This window comes from Ranitomeya variabilis, chromosome 4 (assembly GCF_051348905.1).
Source record: "Ranitomeya variabilis isolate aRanVar5 chromosome 4, aRanVar5.hap1, whole genome shotgun sequence".
NCBI classification, from domain to species: domain Eukaryota; kingdom Metazoa; phylum Chordata; class Amphibia; order Anura; family Dendrobatidae; genus Ranitomeya; species Ranitomeya variabilis.
Genome location: NC_135235.1, coordinates 603,784,155 through 603,806,040, shown reverse-complemented (window position 1 = coordinate 603,806,040; position 21,886 = coordinate 603,784,155). Strand labels below are relative to the sequence as shown.

The 21,886-nt window shown below is 45.7% G+C and overlaps 1 protein-coding gene across 1 annotated transcript in view; it reads left to right on the top strand.

Moving 5' to 3' along the window:
* The window catches only part of KCNB1 (potassium voltage-gated channel subfamily B member 1), a 152,930-nt gene that overhangs the window by 9,250 nt on the left and 121,794 nt on the right, over nucleotides 1–21,886 (top strand). The window contains exon 2 of the mRNA XM_077253303.1: nucleotides 4,296–4,967. Coding sequence (XP_077109418.1) covers nucleotides 4,401–4,967 — 567 coding nt within the window. The 5' untranslated portion in view covers nucleotides 4,296–4,400. The remainder of the gene's footprint in view (nucleotides 1–4,295; nucleotides 4,968–21,886) is intronic.

Below are 21,886 nucleotides of genomic sequence, written 5' to 3'. Positions count from 1 at the left end.
CCTATACAGAGCAGTCCTTGGTGTTACCCTCTCCCTATACAGAGCAGCCTTTAGTGTTTCCCTCTACCTGTACAGAGCAATCCTCAGTGTTACCCTCTCCCTATATAGAGTGGCCCTTAGTGTTACCCTTTACCTGTACAGAGCGGTCCTCGGTGTTACCCTCTCCCTATACAGAGCGGTCCTTGGTGTTACCCTCTCCCTAAACAGAGCAGTCCTTGGTGTTACCCTCTCCCTATACAGAGCAGTCCTCGGTGTTACCCTTTAACTGTACAGAGCGGTCCTTGGTTTTACCCTCTCCCTATACAGAGCAGTCCACGGTGTTACCCTTTATCTGTACAGAACAGTCCTCGGTGTTACCCTCTCCCTATACAGAGCGGCCCTTAGTGTTACCCTTTACCTGTACAGAGCATTTCTCGGTGTTATCTGTTACCTGTACAGAGCAGTCCTCGGTGTTACCCTCTCCCTATACAGAGCAGTCCTCGGTGTTACCCTCTCCCTATACAGAGCAGTCCTCGGTGTTACCCTCTCCCTATACAGAGCGGTTCTCGGTGTTACCCTCTCCCTATACAGAGCAGACCTCGGTGTTACCCTCTCCGTATACAGAGCAGTCCTCGGTGTTACCTTCTCCCTATACAGAGCAGTCCTCGGTGTTACCCTCTCTTCATACAGAGCGGTTCTCGGTGTTACCCTCTTCATGTACAGAGCAATCTGAGCAGCCCTTAGAATTACCCTCTAGTTGTACTTAAGAGTCCTCTGTGTTACATTCTTCCTGTACAGAGCAATCCTCAATGTTATGCTTTCATTGGTATTACCCTCTACCTGTACAGAACAGTCCTTGGTGTTACCCTCTTTCTGTACAGAGCGATCCTCGGTGTTGCCCTCTTCCTATTCAAAGCAGCCATTAGTGTTACCTTCTCCCTATACTGAACAGTCCTTGGTGTTACCCTCTCCCTGTACAGAGCAGCCATTAGTTACCCTCTCCCTATAGAGAACAGTCCTCAGTGTTACCCTCTCCCTGTACAGAGCAGCCATTAGTGTTACCCTCTATCTGCACAGAACAATCCTCAATGTTACCCTCTCCCTATACAGAGCATTACTCGGTGTTACACTTTCTCTGTATAGAGCAGCCCTTAATGTTACCCTGTTCTTGGGGTTACCCTCTCCCTGTGCAGAGCCTTCCTCTGTGTCACCCTTTCCCTATACAGAGCAGCCATTTGCGTTACCCTCTCTCTTTGCAGAGGAGTGATTGCTGATATACTCTCCCTGCACAGAGCAGTTCACGGTGTTACCTTCTTCCAATACAGAGTGGTCCTCGTTGTTACCCTCTCCCTACACATAGTGGTCCTTGGTGATATCCTCTCCTTGTATGGAGCTGTCCTTGGTGTTACGCTCTCTCTCTGTACAGAGCAGCCCGCGGTGTCACCCTCTTCCTGTACAGAGGGGTCTTTGGTGTTACCCTCTATCTGCACAGAGCAGTCCTCAGTGTTGCCCTCTCCCTGTACCATCATCGGTGTTACTCTCTCCCTGTTCCATCCTCTGTGTTACCCTCTCGCTGTACCGTCCTTGATGTTGCCCTCTCGCTGTACTGTCCTCAGTGTTACCACCTCGCTGTACCGTTCTTGGTGTTACCCTTTCGCTGTACAGTCCTCGGTGTTACCCTCTCCCTGTTCTGTTCTCACTGTTACCCTCTCGCTGTACCATCGTCGGTGTAATCCTCTCGCTGTACAGTCCTCGGTGTTACCCTCTCGCTGTACCGTCCTCAGTGTTACCCTCTCGCTGTATCGTCCTCAGTCTTGCCCTCTTGCTGTACCGTCCTAGTTGTTACCCTCTCCCTGTTCCGTCCTTGGTGTTACCCTGTCGAGGTACCATCTTCGGTGTTACCCTCTTGCGGTACTGTCCTCGGTGTTACCCTCTTGCGGTACCGTCCTCACTGTTACCCTCTCGCTGTACCATCGTCGGTGTAACCCTTTTGCTGTACAGTCCTCGGTGTTAACCTCTCGCTGTACCGTCCTCAGTGTTACCCTCTCGCTGTATCGTCCTCAGTCTTGCCCTCTTGCTGTACCGTCCTCGATGTTACCCTCTCCCTGTTCCGTCCTCGCTGTTACCCTCTCGCTGTACTGTCCTCAGTCTTACCCTCTTGCTGTACCGTCCTCGATGTTACCCTCTCCCTGTTCCGTCCTTGGTGTTACCCTTTCCCTGTACCGTCCTCAGTCTTACCCTCTTGCTGTACCGTCCTCGGTGTTACCCTCTCCCTGTTCCGTCCTCTGTGTTACCCTCTCGCTGAACCCTCTTGCTGTGCCGTCCTCTGTGTTACCCTCTCGCTGTACTGTCCTCAGTCTTACCCTCTTGCTGTACCGTCCTCGGTGTTACCCTCTCCCTGTTCCGTCCTCTGTGTTACCCTCTCGCTGAACCCTCTTGCTGTGCCGTCCTCTGTGTTACCCTCTCGCTGTACTGTCCTCAGTCTTACCCTCTTGCTGTACCGTCCTCGATGTTACCCACTCCCTGTTCCGTCCTTGGTGTTACCCTTTCCCTGTACCGTCCTCAGTCTTACCCTCTCCCTGTTCCGTCCTCTGTGTTACCCTCTCGCTGTACCCTCTTGCTGTACCGTCCTCTGTGTTACCCTCTCGCTGTACCGTCCTCGGTGTTACCTTCTCGCTGTACCGTCCTCGGTGTTACCCTCTCCCTGTTCCGTCCTTGGTGTTACCCTCTCCCTGTTCCGTCCTTGGTGTTACCCTCTCCCTGTTCTGTCCTTGGTGTTACCCTGTCGAGGTACCATCTTCGGTCTTACCCTCTTGCGGTACCGTCCTCGGTGTTACCCTCTTGCGGTACCATCCTCGGGGTTACCCTCTCCCTGTACCGTCCTCGGTGTTACCTTCTCGCTGTACCATCCTCGGTGTTACCCTTTCGCTGTACCGTCCTCGGTGTTACCCTCTCTCGGTACCGTCCTCGGTGTTACCCTTTCGCTGTACCGTCCTCGGTGTTACCTTCTCGCTGTACCGTCCTCGGTGTTACCCTCTCTCGGTACCGTCCTCTGTGTTACCCTCTCGCTGTACCGTCCTCGGTGTTACCTTCTCGCTGTACCGTCCTCGGTGTTACCCTCTCCCTGTTCCGTCCTTGGTGTTACCCTCTCCCTGTTCCGTCCTTGGTGTTACCCTCTCCCTGTTCCGTCCTTGGTGTTACCCTCTCCCTGTTCTGTCCTTGGTGTTACCCTGTCGAGGTACCATCTTCGGTCTTACCCTCTTGCGGTACCGTCCTCGGTGTTACCCTCTTGCGGTACCATCCTCGGGGTTACCCTCTCCCTGTACCGTCCTCGGTGTTACCTTCTCGCTGTACCATCCTCGGTGTTACCCTTTCGCTGTACCGTCCTCGGTGTTACCCTCTCTCGGTACCGTCCTCGGTGTTACCCTTTCGCCGTACCATCCTCTGTGTTACCGTGTCGCTGTACGGTCCTCGGTGTTACTTTCTCTTTGTACCGTCTTCGGTGTTACCCTCTCCCTGTTCCGTCCTCGGTGTTACCTTCTTGCGGTACTGTCCTCGGTGTTACTCTTTCGCTGTACCGTCCTCTGTGTTACCCTCTCGCTGTATGGTCCTCGGTGTTACCTTCTCGTGATACCGTCCTCAGTGTTACCCTTTCGCCGTACCGTCCTCTGTGTTACCGTTTTGCTGTAGGTCCTCGGTGTTACTTACTCCTTGTACCGTCTTTGGTGTTACCCTCTCCCTGTTCCATCGGTGTTACCTTCTTAGCGATACCGTCTTCGGTGTTACCCTTTCGCTGTACCGTTCTCTGTGTTACCCTCTCGCTGTATGGTCCTCGGTGTTACCTTCTCGTGATACCGTCCTCAGTGTTACCCTTTCGCCGTACTGTCCTCTGTGTTACCGTGTTGCTGTAGGTCCTCGGTGTTACTTTCTCCTTGTACCGTCTTTGGTGTTACCCTCTCCCTGTTCCATCGGTGTTACCTTCTTAGCGATACCGTCTTCGGTGTTACCCTTTCGCTGTACCGTCCTCTGTGTTACCCTCTCGCTGTATGGTCCTCGGTGTTACCCTCTCCTAGTACCATCTTCGTTGTTACCCTCTCCCTGTACCGTCTTCAGTGTTAACCTCTCCCTGTACCGTCCCCAGTGTTACCCTCTCCCTGTACAGGACACCACTTGTGTATACAGATAAGCCCCCTCCCAGTGCAGGGCAGGCAGTGAGCAGTTCAGCACCTCTCGGTGTGGACAGCGCCGGGCTGCCGCTGAGCTGATTATTACTGTGGCTGGTGATTAGGGGTAAAGCTGTTCCGCTTATCTTCTAGGTCACAGCAGACAGAGATGTCCCGGCAGTCGCCCATCCTTGTGCTGCTGTCAGGATGGAGGTGAAGGGACACAGGTGACCGCACAGCCTGTATAGAACTACCAGCATGCCGGGCTGGATGAACAAGCCCAGCTCTCGCTCCACTGCCTCTCTGCCACCGGAGCCCATGGACATTGTGCGCAGCAAGGCTTGCTCCAGGAGGGTAAAGCTGAACGTTGGGGGTTTAGCCCATGAGGTTCTGTGGCGAACCCTAGACCGGTTGCCGCGCACAAGGCTGGGAAAGCTGCGGGACTGCAACAGCCACGAGGCCCTGATGGAGATCTGTGATGACTACAGCCTAGAGGAGAACGAGTATTTCTTTGATCGCCACCCAGGCGCCTTCACGTCTATCCTGAACTTCTACCGCACTGGCAAACTGCACATGATGGAGGAGATGTGTGCGCTATCCTTCAGCCAGGAGCTGGACTACTGGGGCATTGATGAGATCTACCTGGAGTCATGTTGCCAGGCACGCTACCACCAGAAGAAGGAGCAGATGAACGAGGAGCTCAAACGTGAAGCGGAAACCCTACGAGAGCGCGAGGGTGAGGAGTTCGACAACACCTGTTGCGCCGACAAGCGCAAGAAGCTCTGGGACCTCCTGGAGAAGCCTAACTCGTCTGTAGCAGCCAAGGTAAGTGCAGCACAAGTGGGAGGTGACAAGGGTCATATCCGCGGGGTGTAAATGCAGTGTATGATCTCCAGGCCAGTCTATGATCTCTGGGATATTGTAGGTGCAGTGTTTGATCTCCAGGCCAGTACGGTGCAGTGTATGATCGCTGGGTTAGTATAGTGTAGGGGCTGGGTATGGTCTATTTGCCAGTGTATTATCTCTGGGTAGTTTGTATGCAGTGTATTATCTCTGAGATATTGTAAGGGCAATGTATGATCTCAAAGTTAGCGTAGGAGCAATGTATGATTTCCGAGTTAGGGTAGAGACAGTGAAAATCTCAAGGTTTGTGCAAGGGCAATGATTGATTTCTGGGTAAGTGTATGGGCAGTGTATGATATCTGGGTTACTGTAGGATGCTATGTATGAGCTCTGTGGCAGAATGGGCATGAAATGATCTGTGGGTTGGCGTAGTGGCTATGTATGATCTGTTAGTGTGGGGGCAGTGTATGATCTCTGGGTCACTGTATGTGCAGTGTATGCTCTCTGGGTCACTGTATGTGCAGTTTAGTGTAGGGGCAGTGTATGATCTCTGGGTCACTGTATGTGCAGTGTATGATCTCTCGGTCACTGTATGTGCAGTGTATGATCTTTGGGTCACTGTGCAGTGTATGATCTCTGAGTCACTATGTGCAGTGTATGATCTCTGGGTCACTGTATGTGCAGTGTATGATCTCTGGGTCACTGTATGTGCAGTGTATAATCTCTATGTTAGTGTAGGGGCAGTGTATGATCTCTGTGTCACTGTATGTGCAGTGTATAATCTCTAAGTTAGTGTAGGGGCAGTGTATGATCTATGTGTCACTGTATGTGCAGTGTATGATCTCTGGGTCACTGTGCAGTGTATCATCTCTGGGTCACTATGTGCAGTGTATGATCTCTGGGTCACTGTATGTGCAGTATATGATCTCTGGGTCACTGTATGTGCAGTTTATGATCTCTGGATCACTGTATGTGCAGTATATAATCTCTAGGTTAGTGTAGGGGCAGTGTATGATCTCTGGGTCACTGTATGTGCAGTGTATGATCTCTGGGTCATTGTATGTGCAGTGTATAATCTCTAGGTTAGTGTAGGGGCAGTGTATGATCTCTGGGTCACTGTATGTGCAGTGTATGATCTCTGGGTCACTGTATGTGCAGGATATTATCTCTGGGTCACTGTATGTGCAGATTATGATCTCTGGATCACTGTATGTGCAGTATATAATCTCTAGGTTAGTGTAGAGGCAGTGTATGATCTCTGGGTTAGTGTAGATGTTGTGTATGATCTTTGTTGCATTGTATGATCTCCTGGTTATTGTAGAAGTTATGTATGATCTCTGTGGCTGTGTGTGGTTCATTGTATAATCTGTGGGTTGGTGTAGGGGTTATGTGTGATCTCTGGGACAGTGGATGATTTCTGGTATAGTGTAGGATAAGTGTATTTGCAGTTTATGATCTCTGGGTTAAGTTTAGAGGCTGTGTATGATCTGAGGCCAAGTGTATGATTTATTGGTTAGTCGTAGGTAGGCAGTTCATGATCTCTGGGCTGATTTTATGTATGAGCAATGAATGAACTATGGCATAGAGTAGGTTCTCTCTGTTATAGTGTAGGGGCAATGTATGATCTCTGTGACTGTGTATGATCTCTGACTGTGTGTGATCTCTTATTAGTAAGGCTACTTTCACACTAGCGTTAACTGCAATACGTCGCAATGCGTCGTTTTGCCGAAAAAACGCATCCTGCAAAAGTGCTTGCAGGATGCGTTTTTTCTGCATTGACTAACATTAGCGACGCATTTGCGACGCATTGACACACGTCGCAACCGTCGTGCGACGGTTGCGCCGTGTTGTGGCGGACCGTCGGGAGCAAAAAACATTACATGTAACTTTTTTGCTCACGACGGTCCACTTTTTCCGACCGCGCATGCGCGGCCGGAACTCCGCCCCCACTTCCCCGCACCTCACAGTGGGGCAGCGGATGCGCTGGAAAAATGCATCCGCTGCCCCCGTTGTGCGGCGGAGACAACGCTAGCGTCGGTGACCTCGGCCCGACGCACTGCGACGGGCCGAGCCCAACGCTAGTGTGAAAGTAGCCTTATGGGGCTATGTATAATCTGTAGTGCAGTGTGTGATCTCTGGTGCAGTGGATGATCTGCGGGATGTGGTATGATATCCAGGGTAGTGTATGACTGTTGAGTCAGTGTAAGATCTCTGGGGCAGGGAATGGGACTGTGTAGTATCGCTTCAACAGTGCATCTGTATGATATCATGGGCAGTGTATGATCTCCAAAGTAGTATAGGATTTTATGGGACAGTGTTTGATCTCTGCAGCAGTATATGGTGTCTAGATTATGAGTGAACTATTAGGCCAGTATATGATATCTGTATGAACTCCTGGGTTAGTGTTTGATCTCTGAGTCATATGGGACCTTGGGGTAGAATAATCTCTCGGATAGTTCAGGGGTAGTGAGTGATCATTGTGCCAGTGTATGATCGCTTGGGTGTTGTATAATCTCTGGGGCTATATGTGATATATGGAGCAATATATTATCTTTGAGGTAAATTCCATTCCTCAGGCCATTGTATGATCTTCGGTCTGTGCAAGTTGTCGGAGGTAGCGTACAATTTCAAGAGCTGTGTATGATTTTCAGGTAAGGTATATCTGTAAGGCTGTGTAAGATTTCTAGGCAGTGTATGATTTCCAGAGAAAGTGTATAATTTGTGAGGTTGTTTAGGATTTCCAGACAGTGTCTGACTTCTGGGACAATGTAGGATCCATTTGCTATGTATTATCTTCAGGTCCTATCTTTAGTGTAGTTAATGATCTCCGGCTGATTCTGATCTTCGAGATACTGTAATATTTTTGAGACCATGTATAATCTCCCGATCAGTGTATGAACGTCTGTGACACGGAATGATCATTAGGGCCTTGTACAATATCCAGACAGTGTTTGAGCCATAGGTTGACCGGGCAGTTTATGATATTTGGGACATCATATGTACTTCTAGGGCAGTGTAAAATATCCCAAGCAGTGTATGATCATCAGGCTCATGTAGGATATTGAAGACTGATGAGACACTGATGAAACTTTAACTTGCGATACATGGTGAGAGTTCTTCTCCCTTACTAGGTTCATATTGTGTATAATATTGCATCCAGAGGAATGTGCGGGGCTCTACTGGGGTCTGATGTTGGGGTCACTATGCTGTGAATGGCTGCCAGTTGTGTGCCCACTAAGATTGGGCCTTAGAGATGGGCTGGCCATACACAGTAGATGGCTGTTGGTTGAACAATGCTTTGGGTGATAGATCGGCTGACAGCCATCTCAGCTGACTCTCCCATACACAGGAGAACTCGCTCGGTCGAGCGCTCCTGATTCTCTATGAGAAAGCCACTGGCCGAAATGTATCTCGGGGATGACAAGGCAATGGGCAGTCAGAAATCATGCGCAATTGACATCTCTCCCAATGATCTGTCGGCTGGCGCCCTCAAACTCAGACCGTCGACTGAAGACCGAACCTGTCAATATCGGTGGGTTCAGCCAACTTTAATGTGTATGGGGGCCATCAGTAGGGGCTAAGGTCCATAGTGTCAAATCATGGGATGAATATTTTCTGTCTCCCGCTGGAGAACCTCTCGCTGCAGGAATAAGCATTCACCAATGCAAGCAAGACTTGGTATAGCTATAAGATGTTCAAGCACTGGTCTGAAAATCCCAGAAAAGACTGGGACAGGTTCCTTTTGCATATTTCTTGGAGTTATTGGGGGTAAAAACACGAGATCTCTGCTGGGTAGCAGAGACCAGTTCCCTATGGGGATCACTTATGAGGCAGCAGGTGAAGCTGGGGCTCCTTGGTTAGTATTGGAATATGTGGGGGGCATCTTAGGGGTTATTACAGCTACGGTCGAATTTTATCAAAACTAATCTCTGCTCTTAAGTTTCAGGAGCCTGTAGTGAATATTATTTGCAGACCAAGCACGATGACGGAAACACATGACACCTCTCTACACAAATGTAATATTATCTTGGTAATTTAAACCATCGAACAATAGCAACCAATGCAAGTGAAAGACAAGCCGCAGACCAGGTCGGGACACAGAATACAGTCACGGAACACGAAACCTCCAGCCTGACAGATATCCACCTGGCATTGTGTCTACTGCCCTGGCAGAGCCGCTATGCTTCAATGTCACTCCTCACTCTTTATTTTACGGACGAGACATAGATAGTACAGAATAGAAGACCCCTCCCATCCTGTGCCCACTCTGTTAATCTCTGAATGGTGCCATATTGTGTTGTTTATACACAATATGGACAAAAGTATGTGCCACCGCCACATTACATCTACAGCATCTCCCATTCTACATCCACAGACATTGATAGGGAGGCAGCCCCTGTTTTCCCCATACCAGTTCCCACTCGTTGGGGAAGGATTTTTACAAGATTTTGGAGGTGTCTGTTGGATTATTGCCCATTTATCTAGAAGAGCATTTGTGAGGACACACTGATGTTGGATGAGAGGGTCGGGCTGTTTTCCCAATACAATTGTCCAAAATATGCTGCATTCTGAAGCATTAAGATTTCCCTTCACTTGAACTATCCCCTCCACCTAGCCTGACGTTTGATATTGTGCTTAGTGCTTGGCAATGAAGCTCCTGGCAGGGGTGCAGTGTTTGTGTTAAAATTAATAGAAGGGGAGTTTTGGACTCTGAACTTATGGAGCCAGAACATTGTTAGTGAGTTTTCTGCCCTCTGCCCCTCACCAAGTCGGTGACCCCGCTCTGTAGCTGAGTTGCTGCTGTTCCTTCCACTTCTCAATAATATCCCTCAAAGGTGATGGGGGAATATTTAGGAGGGAAGACATTACATAAACTGACTTGATACACCGGTGGCTCCTATTGCAGAACCTATTAGAACGAGCCATGTTGTACACCGGGGTTGAGGGGCCGGATATTGTGCATCGGGGTCAAGGGGCCGGACGTTGTACATCAGGGTGAGGGAACGGACGTTATACACTGAGGGTGAGGGGCCAGATGTTGTGTACTGGGTGGCAAGGGGCTGGTTGTTGTACACCAGGTTCGAGGGGACTGATTTTGTACACCGGGATCGAAGGGCCGGATGTTTTACATGTGCGTTGAGGGGCCGGATATTGTATACCTGGTGGCATGCAGCCGGATTTTGAAAACTATAGAGTCAAGGAGCCGGATGTTGTACATCGGAGTCAAGGATCCAGATTTTGTACACCATGGTCGATGGTCCGGATGTTATATACCGGTGTCGAGGGGATGGACTTTGTACTCTAAGATCGAGGGAACTGACATTATACACAGCGGAAGAGGGTCCCGATGTTGTATACCGGGTGGCAAGGTGCCGGATGTTGTAAACCATGGTCGAGGGACCGGATAGTATATACCTGATGGCAATGGGACGGATTTTATTCACCAGGTTTAAGGGGCCGGATGTTGTACACTGAGGTTGAGCAGACGGACGTTGTACACTGGGGTCAAGGGAACAGACAATATACACAGAGAATGAGAGGCCATATGTTGTATATCGGGTGGCTAGGGGCGGGATGTTGTTCATCGGGTGGCAAGGTGCCGGATGTTGTACATCGGGGGCGAGGGGCCGGATTTTGTACATTGCGGGCAATGGGACTGTATGATAAATATGATGATCTGATCTAATGATGGGTAAAAATTAAGTCTTTTCCATGTAGTCTATATCCTCCATGTCTTGAGATGATCTAGTAATAGTGCACCATAAAACCTGTGTATGGAAAGTGGTAGACTATAAGGGCTTTACATTGTGGCGAAGGAGTTAGTCCACTCCTCGATGGTTGGAACATGTATGGGTGACCGGAATGCTCCTTTATCACCTTACTAGCTGAAGAGCCCGGCGTTGCCCAGGCATAGTAACTAACTGTTAGTTATAGCACCTCACTTCTTCATTTTCCCATCACGCCTCTCATTTTCCCCTTCACATCTCTCATTTTCCCCCTCACGTCTCTCATTTTCCCCTCACTCCTCTCATTTCCCCCCACACCTCATTTTTCCCCTCACACCTCATTTTCCCCCTCACACCTCTCATTTTCTCCCCTCACTTCTCTCATTTCCCCCCTAACACCTGTCATTTTGACCTCACACCTGTCTTTTTCCAATCACTCCACTATTTTCCCCTCACTCCTCTCCTTTTGCACTCACACCTCTTCATTTTCACCTCACGCCTCTTATTTTCCCCTCAGTATATACCTGTATGTCATCTGCTCCTGTATATAGTATATACCTGTATGTCATCTCCTCCTGTATATATTATTTACCTGTATATCATTTCCCCTGTATATAGTATATAACTGTATGTCATCTCCTCCTGTATAGAGTATATACCTGTAAGTCATCTCCTCCTGTATATAGTATATACCTGTATGTCACCTCCTGTATATAGTATATACCTGTATGTCACCTCCTGTATATAGTATATACCTGTATGTCACCTCCTGTATATAGTATATACCTGTGTGTCATCTCCCCTGTATATAGTATATACCTGTATGTCATCCCCCTGTATATAGTATATACCTGTATGTCACCTCCTGTATATAGTATATATACCTGTATGTCACCTCCTGTATATAGTATATACCTGTATGCCATCTATCCTGTATATAGTATATACCTGTGTGTCATCTCCCCTGTATATATTATTTACCTGTATATCATTTCCCCTGTATATAGTATATAACTGTATGTCATCTCCTCCTGTATAGAGTATATACCTGTAAGTCATCTCCTCCTGTATATAGTATATACCTGTATGTCATCCCCCTGTATATAGTATATACCTGTATGTCACCTCCTGTATATAGTATATACCTGTATGTCACCTCCTGTATATAGTATATACCTGTATGTCATCTATCCTGTATATAGTATATACCTGTGTGTCATCTCCCCTGTATATAGTGTATACCTGTATGTCATCCCCCTGTATATAGTATATACCTGTATGTCACCTCCTGTATATAGTATATACCTGTATGTCACCTCCTGTATATAGTATATACCTGTATGCCATCTATCCTGTATATAGTATATACCTGTGTGTCATCTCCCCTGTATATAGTATATACCTGTATGTCATCCCCCTGTATATAGTATATACCTGTATGTCACCTCCTGTATATAGAATGTACCTGTATGTCATTTCCCCTGTATATAGTATATAACTGTATGTCATCTCCTCCTGTATAGAGTAGATACCTGTATGTCATCTCCCCTGTATATAGTATATACTCGTATGTCATCCCCCTGTATATAGTATATACCTGTATGTCACCTCCTGTATATAGTATATACCGTATATACCTGTATGTCATCTATCCTGTATATAGGATATACCTGTATATCATCTCCTGTATATAGTATATACCTGTATGTCATCTCCTGTATATAGTATATACCTGTATGTCATCTATATATAGTATATACCTGTATGTCATCTTCCCTGTATATAGTATATACCTGTAGGTCATCTCCTGTATATAGTATATACCTGTATGTCATCTCCTGTATATAGTATATACCTGTAAGTCATCTCCCCTGTATATAGTATATACCTGTATGTCATCTCCCCTGTATATAGTATATACCTGTATGTCATCTCCTGTATATACCTGTACGTCATCTCCACTGTATATAGTATATGCCTGTATGTCATCTCCTGAATATAGTATATACCTGTATGTCATCTCCTGTATATAGTATATACCTGTATGTCACCTGTATATAGTATATACCTGTATGTCGTCTATCATGTATATAGCATATACCTGTATGTCATCTCCTGTATATACCTGTACGTCATCTCCCCTGTATATAGTATATACAGTACCTGTATGTCATCCCCCTGTATATAGTACATACCTATATGTAATAATTATAGGGGATAATTCAGGAGACTCTTTGCGTGGAACAAGACAACAGGACACAGTTTTATAAGTGGTAAAGTTTATATTATCACACGGTGATTCAAACAGGTGCAGAGAGAAACTCAAGTCCACAACACTTGGTGCAAATAATAAACGCAGCTTAGCAGTCAATAGGAAACTTCAGAGGTAGATACAAACAACCAGAAAGTCTATGAAGCACAGTTATACTTGAGGAAACTTGACACGAATAGATCCTTGACTTAGTCCAGACACAGATAGATATGCTATTGGGCAGTTCAAATCATATCTTAGCTCAACCAGGGAGGCCTGGTTAATAGTCTCAGGTTTTGCAGAGCAGAAACAGCTTACATGTCCCGCAAATGCAGATGGAAGTAACAGAGCAGCAGATGAAGGAGGATTACTGAACACTGGTGTATGCAGCAGGAACTCAGAGCAGAGTGGCAGGATCTCCAACACAGGTTCACAGGAGCAGGTGCAGGTGCAAGGCCAGGGAGTAATCAGGAGCTGGATGCAAAGCAGAATAATCTAGCACAGACTGAAGGCTTGGGTGGAGTTTTATAGCAGGAAGACAAGTGCACATGAGACCAAAGACGCCATGTTGGAAAAGGGCAGTAATGCACAAAAGGTAAAAAATGTTCAGAGTCCTGACACTGTATGTCACCTCCTGTATATAGTATATACCTCTATGTCATTTCCCCTGTATATAGTATATAACTGTATGTCATCTCCTCCTGTATAGAGTATATACCTGTATGTCATCTCCCCTGTATATAGTATATACCCGTATGTCATCCCCCTGTATATAGTATATACCTGTATGTCACCTCCTGTATATAGTATATACCTGTATGTCATCCTGTATATAGGATATACCTGTATATCATCTCCTGTATATAGTATATACCTGTATGTCATCTCCCCTGTATATAGTATATACCTTTATGTCATCTCCTGTATATAATATATAGCTGTATGTCATCTCCTCCTGTATATAGTATATACCTGTGTGTCACCTGCTCCCGTATATAGTATATACGTGTATGTCATCTCCCCTGTATCTATATATATAATTGTCTATGGGGTACTTCCGTCTTTCTGTCGGCAACTTGGGTCACGGAAATCCCGCGTCGCTGATTGGTCTCGGCAGCTGCCTGTCATGGCTGCCGCGACCAATCAGCGATGGGCACAGTTCGATTAGTCCCTCCCCCTACTCCCCTGCAGTCAGTGCTCGGCACCCGCTCCATAATCCCGTCCAGTCACCGCTCACACAGGGTTAATGGCAGCGGTAACGGGCCGCGGTGTAATGCACTCCGTTACCGCTGCTATTAACCCTGTGTCCCCAACTATTTACTATTGATGCTGCCTATGCAGCCTATGCCTATGCAGCATCAATAGTAAAAATATGTCATGTTAAAAATAATAAAAAAAACCTGCTATACTCACCATCCGCCGCCTTTCCCACTCCTCGCGACGCTCCGGTGACCGCTCCATGCAAGCGGCAGGTTCGGTGGCAAGGATGGTATGCGAGAAGGACCTGCCATGTCGTCAAGGTCATGTGACCGCGACGTCATCACAGGTCCTGCCAGGAGGACCTGCCATGACGTCACGGTCATGTGACCGCAACGTCATCACAGGTCCTGCGCTCATACCAACCCTGGGACCGGAAGCTGTCGCGTGCACCGCACACACGGCCAGGACTTCAACGGGCCTTCGGAAGGTGAGTATATGTTTATTTTTTATTTTAAGTCTGTATACTACATGGCTCTGTGCTGTATACTCCGTCGCTGTGCAATATACTACGTGGCTGGGCAATATACTACGTGGTTGGGCAATATACTATGTAACTGGCCAATATACTACGTAACTGGGCAATATACTACGTGGCTGGGCAATATACTACGTGGCTGGGCAATATACTACGTGGCTGGCCAATATACTACGTGGCTGGCCAATATACTACGTGGCTGGCCAATATACTACGTAGCTGGGCAATATACTACGTGGCTGGGCAATATACTACGTGGCTGGGCAACATACTACGTGACTGGGCAATATACTACGTGGCTGGCCAATATACTACGTGGCTGGCCAATATACTACGTGACTGGGCAATATACTACATGGCTGGGCAATATACTACGTGGCTGGACAATATACTACGTGACTGGGCAATATACTACGTGGCTGGGCAATATACTACGTGACTGGGCAATATACTACGTGGCTGGGCAATATACTACGTGGCTGGGCAATATACTACGTGGCTGGGCAATATACTACGTCGCTGGGCAATATACTATTTAACTGGGCAATATACTACGTGGCTGGGCAATATACTACGTGGCTGGGCAATATACTACGTGGCTGGCCAATATACTACGTGGCTGGCCAATATACTACGCGACTGGGCAATATACTACATGGCTGGGCAATATACTACGTGGCTGGGCAATATACTACGTGGCTGGGCAATATACTACGTGGCTGGGCAATATACTACGTGACTGGGCAATATACTACGTGGCTGGGCAATATACTACGTGACTGGGCAATATACTACGTGGCTGGCCAATATACTACGTGGCTGGGCAATATACTACGTGGCTGGGCAATATACTACGTGGCTGGGCAATATACTACGTGACTGGCAATATACTACGTGACTGGGCAATATACTACGTGGCTGGGCAATATACTATGTGGCTGGGCAATATACTACGTCGCTGGGCAATATACTACTTAACTGGGCAATATACTACGTGGCTGGCCAATATACTACCTGACTGGGCAATATACTACGTGGCTGGGCAATATACTACGTGGCTGGGCAATATACTACGTGACTGGGCAATATACTACGTGGCTGGGCAATATACTACGTGGCTGGGCAATATACTACGTGGCTGGGCAATATACTACGTGGCTGGGCAATATACTACGTGACTGGGCAATATACTACATGGCTGGGCAATATACTACGTGGCTGGGCAATATACTACGTGACTGGGCAATATACTACGTGGCTGGGCAATATACTACGTGACTGGGCAATATTCTACGTGGCTGGGCAATATACTACGTGGCTGGGCAATATACTACGTGACTGGGAAATATACTACGTGGCTGGGCAATATACTACGTGACTGGGCAATATACTACGTGACTGGGCAATATACTACGTGGCTGGCCAATATACTACGTGACTGGGCAATATACTACGTGGCTGGGCAATATACTACGTGGCTGGGCAATATACTACGTGACTGGGCAATATACTACGTGGCTGGGCAATATACTACGTGGCTGGGCAATATACTACGTGGCTGGGCAATATACTACGTCGCTGGGCAATATACTACTTAACTGGGCAATATACTACGTGGCTGGGCAATATACTACGTGGCTGGGCAATATACTACGTAACTGGGCAATATACTACGTAACTGGGCAATATACTACGTGGCTGGGCAATATACTACGTGACTGGGCAATATACTACGTGGCTGGCCAATATACTACGTGACTGGGCAATATACTACGTGGCTGGGCAATATACTGCGTGGCTGGGCAATATACTACGTGGCTGGGCAATATACTATGTCGCTGGGCAATATACTACGTTGCTGGGCAATATACTACGTAACTGGGCAATATACTACGTGACTGGGCAATGTACTACGTGGCTGGCCAATATACTACGTGGCTGGGCAATATACTACGTGGCTGGGCAATATACTACGTGGCTGGGCAATATACTACGTGGCTGGGCAATATACTACTTGACTGGGCAATATACTATGTGGACATGCATATTCTAGAATACCCGATGTGTTAGAATCGGGCCACCATCTAGTATAGTATATACCTGTATGTCATCTCCTCCTGTATATGCGTGTATATCATCTCCCCTGTATATAGTATATACCTGTATGCCATCTCCTCCTGGCTGTCAATTTGCCTCCAACACTTTTCCTTTCACTTTTTCCCCATTATGTAGATAGGGGCAAAATTGTTTGGTGAATTGGAACGCGCGGGGTGAAAATTTTACCTCACAACATAGCCTATGACGCTCTCGGGGTCCAGACGTGTGACTGTGCAAAATTTTGTGGATGTAGCTGCGACGGTGCCGATGCCAATCCCGGACATACACACATACACACAGCTTTACATTCAGCTTTATATATTAGATTGTTTGTGTCCAAGCCCGTGACTAAGATGGTCTGCCTATTCCACTAGTTCGTCTTTTACATGATGGATTCTACAATGCTCACACAGGGCACTGACCCACCCATTGCGGATTGGCGGTCTGTCAATCACTGAGCTGTCATCAGTCACGGTGATAATGAGCTGTGTATAATGGATCATTGTCACATCCCAGCCACAGTGAGAGATGACAAATAAAGGCGGTATCATGTCCCTCATATTCACAAAGGCGGGATGTGGAACTTCAGGCCCCATGTCTCAGCCTGCAGGGATACACATCCGGGAGACGGCACACAACAGGCCACATAAGTAGGATCATGCAGAATATTTTTTACATGGATTTTTCTGCCTTTTTTTACCCTACTTTGATTTTTTTTTATCCTGGTTTGTGACTAATCTGTAATAGTAACATGAGGTGGAACATTAGAGTGTGGGCTTTTTTTTTCATGTTTATGCTTTAAAGAATAATCATCAAAGATTGAGGTATAAACTGGGTGTTTACGTCCCACTTGCGTGTTTTGCATCACTTACTTGTGGAAAACACGGCAGAATAGCCACATTTTAATGGTTTTCTTACATCTATTGATAAACACGCTGAAAAAAAATGCCACATGTGCACTATAGTTTTTGATGTGGATTTAGGCTCGGAATCTGTACCAAAAACTGGGCCAGGAAACTCTGTGTGAACATTCCCTAAATGTGTGTGCAAGCGATCCATCCTGCTGTCCTCATCAGTGTGTACAGTGTTCACTATATATACAGTATGTCCATGTCATAGAGAAGCACTGTATACCGCATGCCTGATGTTACAGAGGGTCTGTCTGTCTGAAATGAGTCCCCTTACATGGGGGGTGTCTGTATGACGTGTGACATTAGGTGAAGACATCCAAATCACACAGAGAAACTCTCTGATATCACACTTGTCTTTATATGTCTTTTTTTTACATGTGTGTTTATTATACTGGAAGCTCCTGTATTACATATATGATTTTTTACTGGTGTAACGCCTGATATTAGATGGGGGGAATCTTTGCTTATATGCGTAATATTACACGAGGGAACACCTCGATTACATTTGCAGTACGGGGCGAGAGGAAGCATCAACTTTACATTTGTGATACTAGACAAAGTAGTATCTGTATTACATGGCGAGCGTTTGCATTACATATATGTTATTACACAGGGAATAACTGTAATACACAGGATTTTCGAGGTTAGGAGCTTGCATTACATGCGTGATATTTGATAGGAAGACATCTATTACCAGTGCGATATCGCTATAGTGTGCATATAACATTGCATGAAATACACAGGAAATATCTCTTTACATGTGTGATAATAAATGTGGAGAGCGTATATATATCAGATGTATGATATTACAGGTGGAGAGCATATGTATTACATTTGGAGAATGTATGTATTACATGTGTGATATTACACCTGGAGAGTGTATGTATTACATGTGTGATATTACATGTGGGGAACATATGTATTACATGTGTCATTACAGTAGTAAAGCATATGTATTACATGTGTGTGATAATACATGTGGATTGCATCTGCATTACATATGTGATGTTACATGTGGAGAACGTATGCATTGTATGTGTAATATCACATGTTACATTTTGATATTACATGTATATTACATATGTGTTACATGTGGAGAACCTATATATTACATATGAAGAATATATAAAAAAAAGATTAATGAGACCACCTTGACGATGGTTGATGGGCTCACACTTTTCGGCCAAATTCTGTGCAAAGCGTCTCAAATATTTTTACTAATGTTCAAAAAGCCATTTTGCTATTCATATTTCATGTATTTCATATTGGACATGCTTTGGCACGATAGAGTGCAACCTTTTTTATGAATATTGTATATGGAGGTAGTTGCTCCTGGTATGCACCTATTCACACTAGTTTGGATGTGCCAGTCGTTTTTCTGTCATATGAAGAATACATGTCATATGTGTGAGGTTATATTTTGAGATTGCGTATGTATTATATGTAATATTACATGAAGAGAGTGTATATAGTACATATGATGGTACATGTGGAGAGTGTGTGTTATATGTGTGATATTACATGTGGAGAACGCATGTATTACATACGGAGAGTGTATGTATTAGGTCTGTGTTATTACATGTGGACAGCGTATGTATTACATGTGTGATACTACATATGGAAATCATATATATTTCATATGTGCTATGTGGGAGCAGCATATGTATTGCATGTTTGATATTACATGTGGAGAGCACATGTATTACATGTGTGATATATGTGGACAGCATATGTATTACATTTGACAATGCATGATTACATGTGAGATATGTCTGTTGTTTGTGTGATGTTACATTTGGAGGAAGCTCATATTACATGCGTGATGTTGCATTGGGGAGTCTGTATTACCTGTGTCATTACTAGGGTTGAGCGACCTTGACCTTTTTAGGGTCGAGTCATGTTTTGCGAAACCCGACTTTTTGAAAAGTCGAGTCGGGCGAAATCGGCCGATTACTGCGAAAAGTCGAGGATCGGCCGGAACACGAAACCCTATGCACGTCAATGGGGATTTTTTATTTTTTTATTTTCTTCTCTCTCTCTCTCTCTCTCTCTCTCACTCTCTCTCTCTCTCCCCCTCCGTCCCAGCCCCGAAAATTTCGTTTTACACATTGCAAATCCCTGCTGCGCACAAGCGCTAAAATGATCATAGGCGTGCACGCCCCTAACCCCTATGTCATCACTCTGCCCACACTCCTTCATTGGCTGAAAAAAATGGCGCTAAACGCGTCATACGAAACGCGACTTTGGCGGCAAGATCGCGTACCGCATGGCCGACCCCACACAGGGATCGGGTCGGGTTTCATGAGACGCCGACTTTGCCAAAAGTCGGCAACTTATGAAAATGAACGATCCGTTTCGCTCAACCCTAGTCATTACACCATGTTCTAAATTATTATGCAAATTACATTTTTCTCAGATTTTTCCTAAATGGTCGTTGCAAATGACAGTCAGTCTAATAAAAGTCATCACCCGTTAGAGTATACATCGAATTTTATTGAAGAAACCTCCCAATGATAACAGTATAATCTCCAAAATGAATAAAAACTCAAAATGCACTGTTCCAAATTATTAGGCACAGTAGAATTTCTAAACATTTGATATGTTTTGAAGAACTGAAAATGCTCAATTGTGGAATTTGCAGCATTAGGAGGTCACATTCACTGAACAAAAAAGCTATTTAACTCCAAAACATCCTAACAGGCTAAGTTACATGTTAACATAGGAACCCTTCATTGATATCACCTTCACAATTCTTGCATCCATTGAACTTGTGAGTTTATGGAGAGTTTCTGCTTGTATTTCATTGCATGAAGTCAGAATAGCCTCCCAGAGCTGCTGTTTTGATGTGAACTGCCTCCCACCCTCATAGATCTTTTGCTTGATGATACTCCAAAGGTTCTCTAGGGTTGAGGTCAGGGGAAGATGGTGGCCACAGCATGAGTTTATCTCCTTTTATGCCCATAGCAGCCAATGGCTCACAGGTATTCTTTGCAGCATGAGATGGGGCATTGTCATGTATGAAGATGATTTTGCTCCTGAAGGCACGTTTCTGCTTTTTAGACCATGGAAGAAAGTTGTCAGTCAGAAACTCTATATACTTTGCAGAGGTCATTTTCACACCTTCAGGAACCTTAAAGGACCCTACCAGCTGTTTCCCCATGATTCCGGCCCAAAACATGACTCCTCCACCTCCTTGCTGACGTAGCAGCCTTGTTGGGACATGGTGGCCATCCACCAACCATTTACTACTCCATCCATCTGGACCATCCAGGGTTGCTCGACACTCATCAGTAAACAAGACTGTTTGAAAATTAGTCTTCATGTATGTCTGGGCCCACTGCAACCGTTTCTGCTTGTGAACACTGTTTAGGGGTGGACGAATAGTAGGTTTATACACCACAGCAAGCCTTTGAAGGAGCCTACACCTTGAGGTGCGAGGGACTCCAGAGGCACCAGCAGCTTCAAATATCTATTTGCTGCTTTGTAATGCTATTTTGGCAGCTCCTCTCTTAATCCAATTAATTTGTCTGGCAGAAACCTTCCGCATTATGCCTTTATCTGCATGAACCCTTTCTGTGCTCTGTTCCAGTCACAAATCTCTTCACAGTATGATGATCACTTTTAAGTTTTCATGAAATATCTAATGTTTTCATACCTTGTCCAAGGCACTGCACTATTTAACACTTTTCAGCAGGAGAGAGATCCTTTTTATTTCCCATATTGCTTGAAACCTGTGGCCTGCTTAATAATGTGGAACATCATTTTTAAGTAGTTTTCCTTTAATTAGAATCACCTGGAAAACTAATTATCACATGTGTTTAAGATTGATTTCAGTGATCCATTGAGCCCTGAGACACAATACCATCCATGAGTTTATTTGAAAAACAAAACAATTAAATCTTTATGACACTTAAATCCAATTTGCATAATAATTTGGAACACAGGTATATAGCGAAGGAGCGTCTGTATTACAGATGTCATATTGCTGGGAAGTGTTACATAACTGATATGGAACGGAGGAGCATCTGCATTACATGAGTGATGTTATATGAGGGACGTCTGTGTTACATGTATGATCTTCCTGTCTTACATGACTGACATGTGACTATGGCTAATATTACTGTATATAATTTGCAAGAGTCGCACATTATCTTATGCATCATCTTTAGTCATGAGATTAT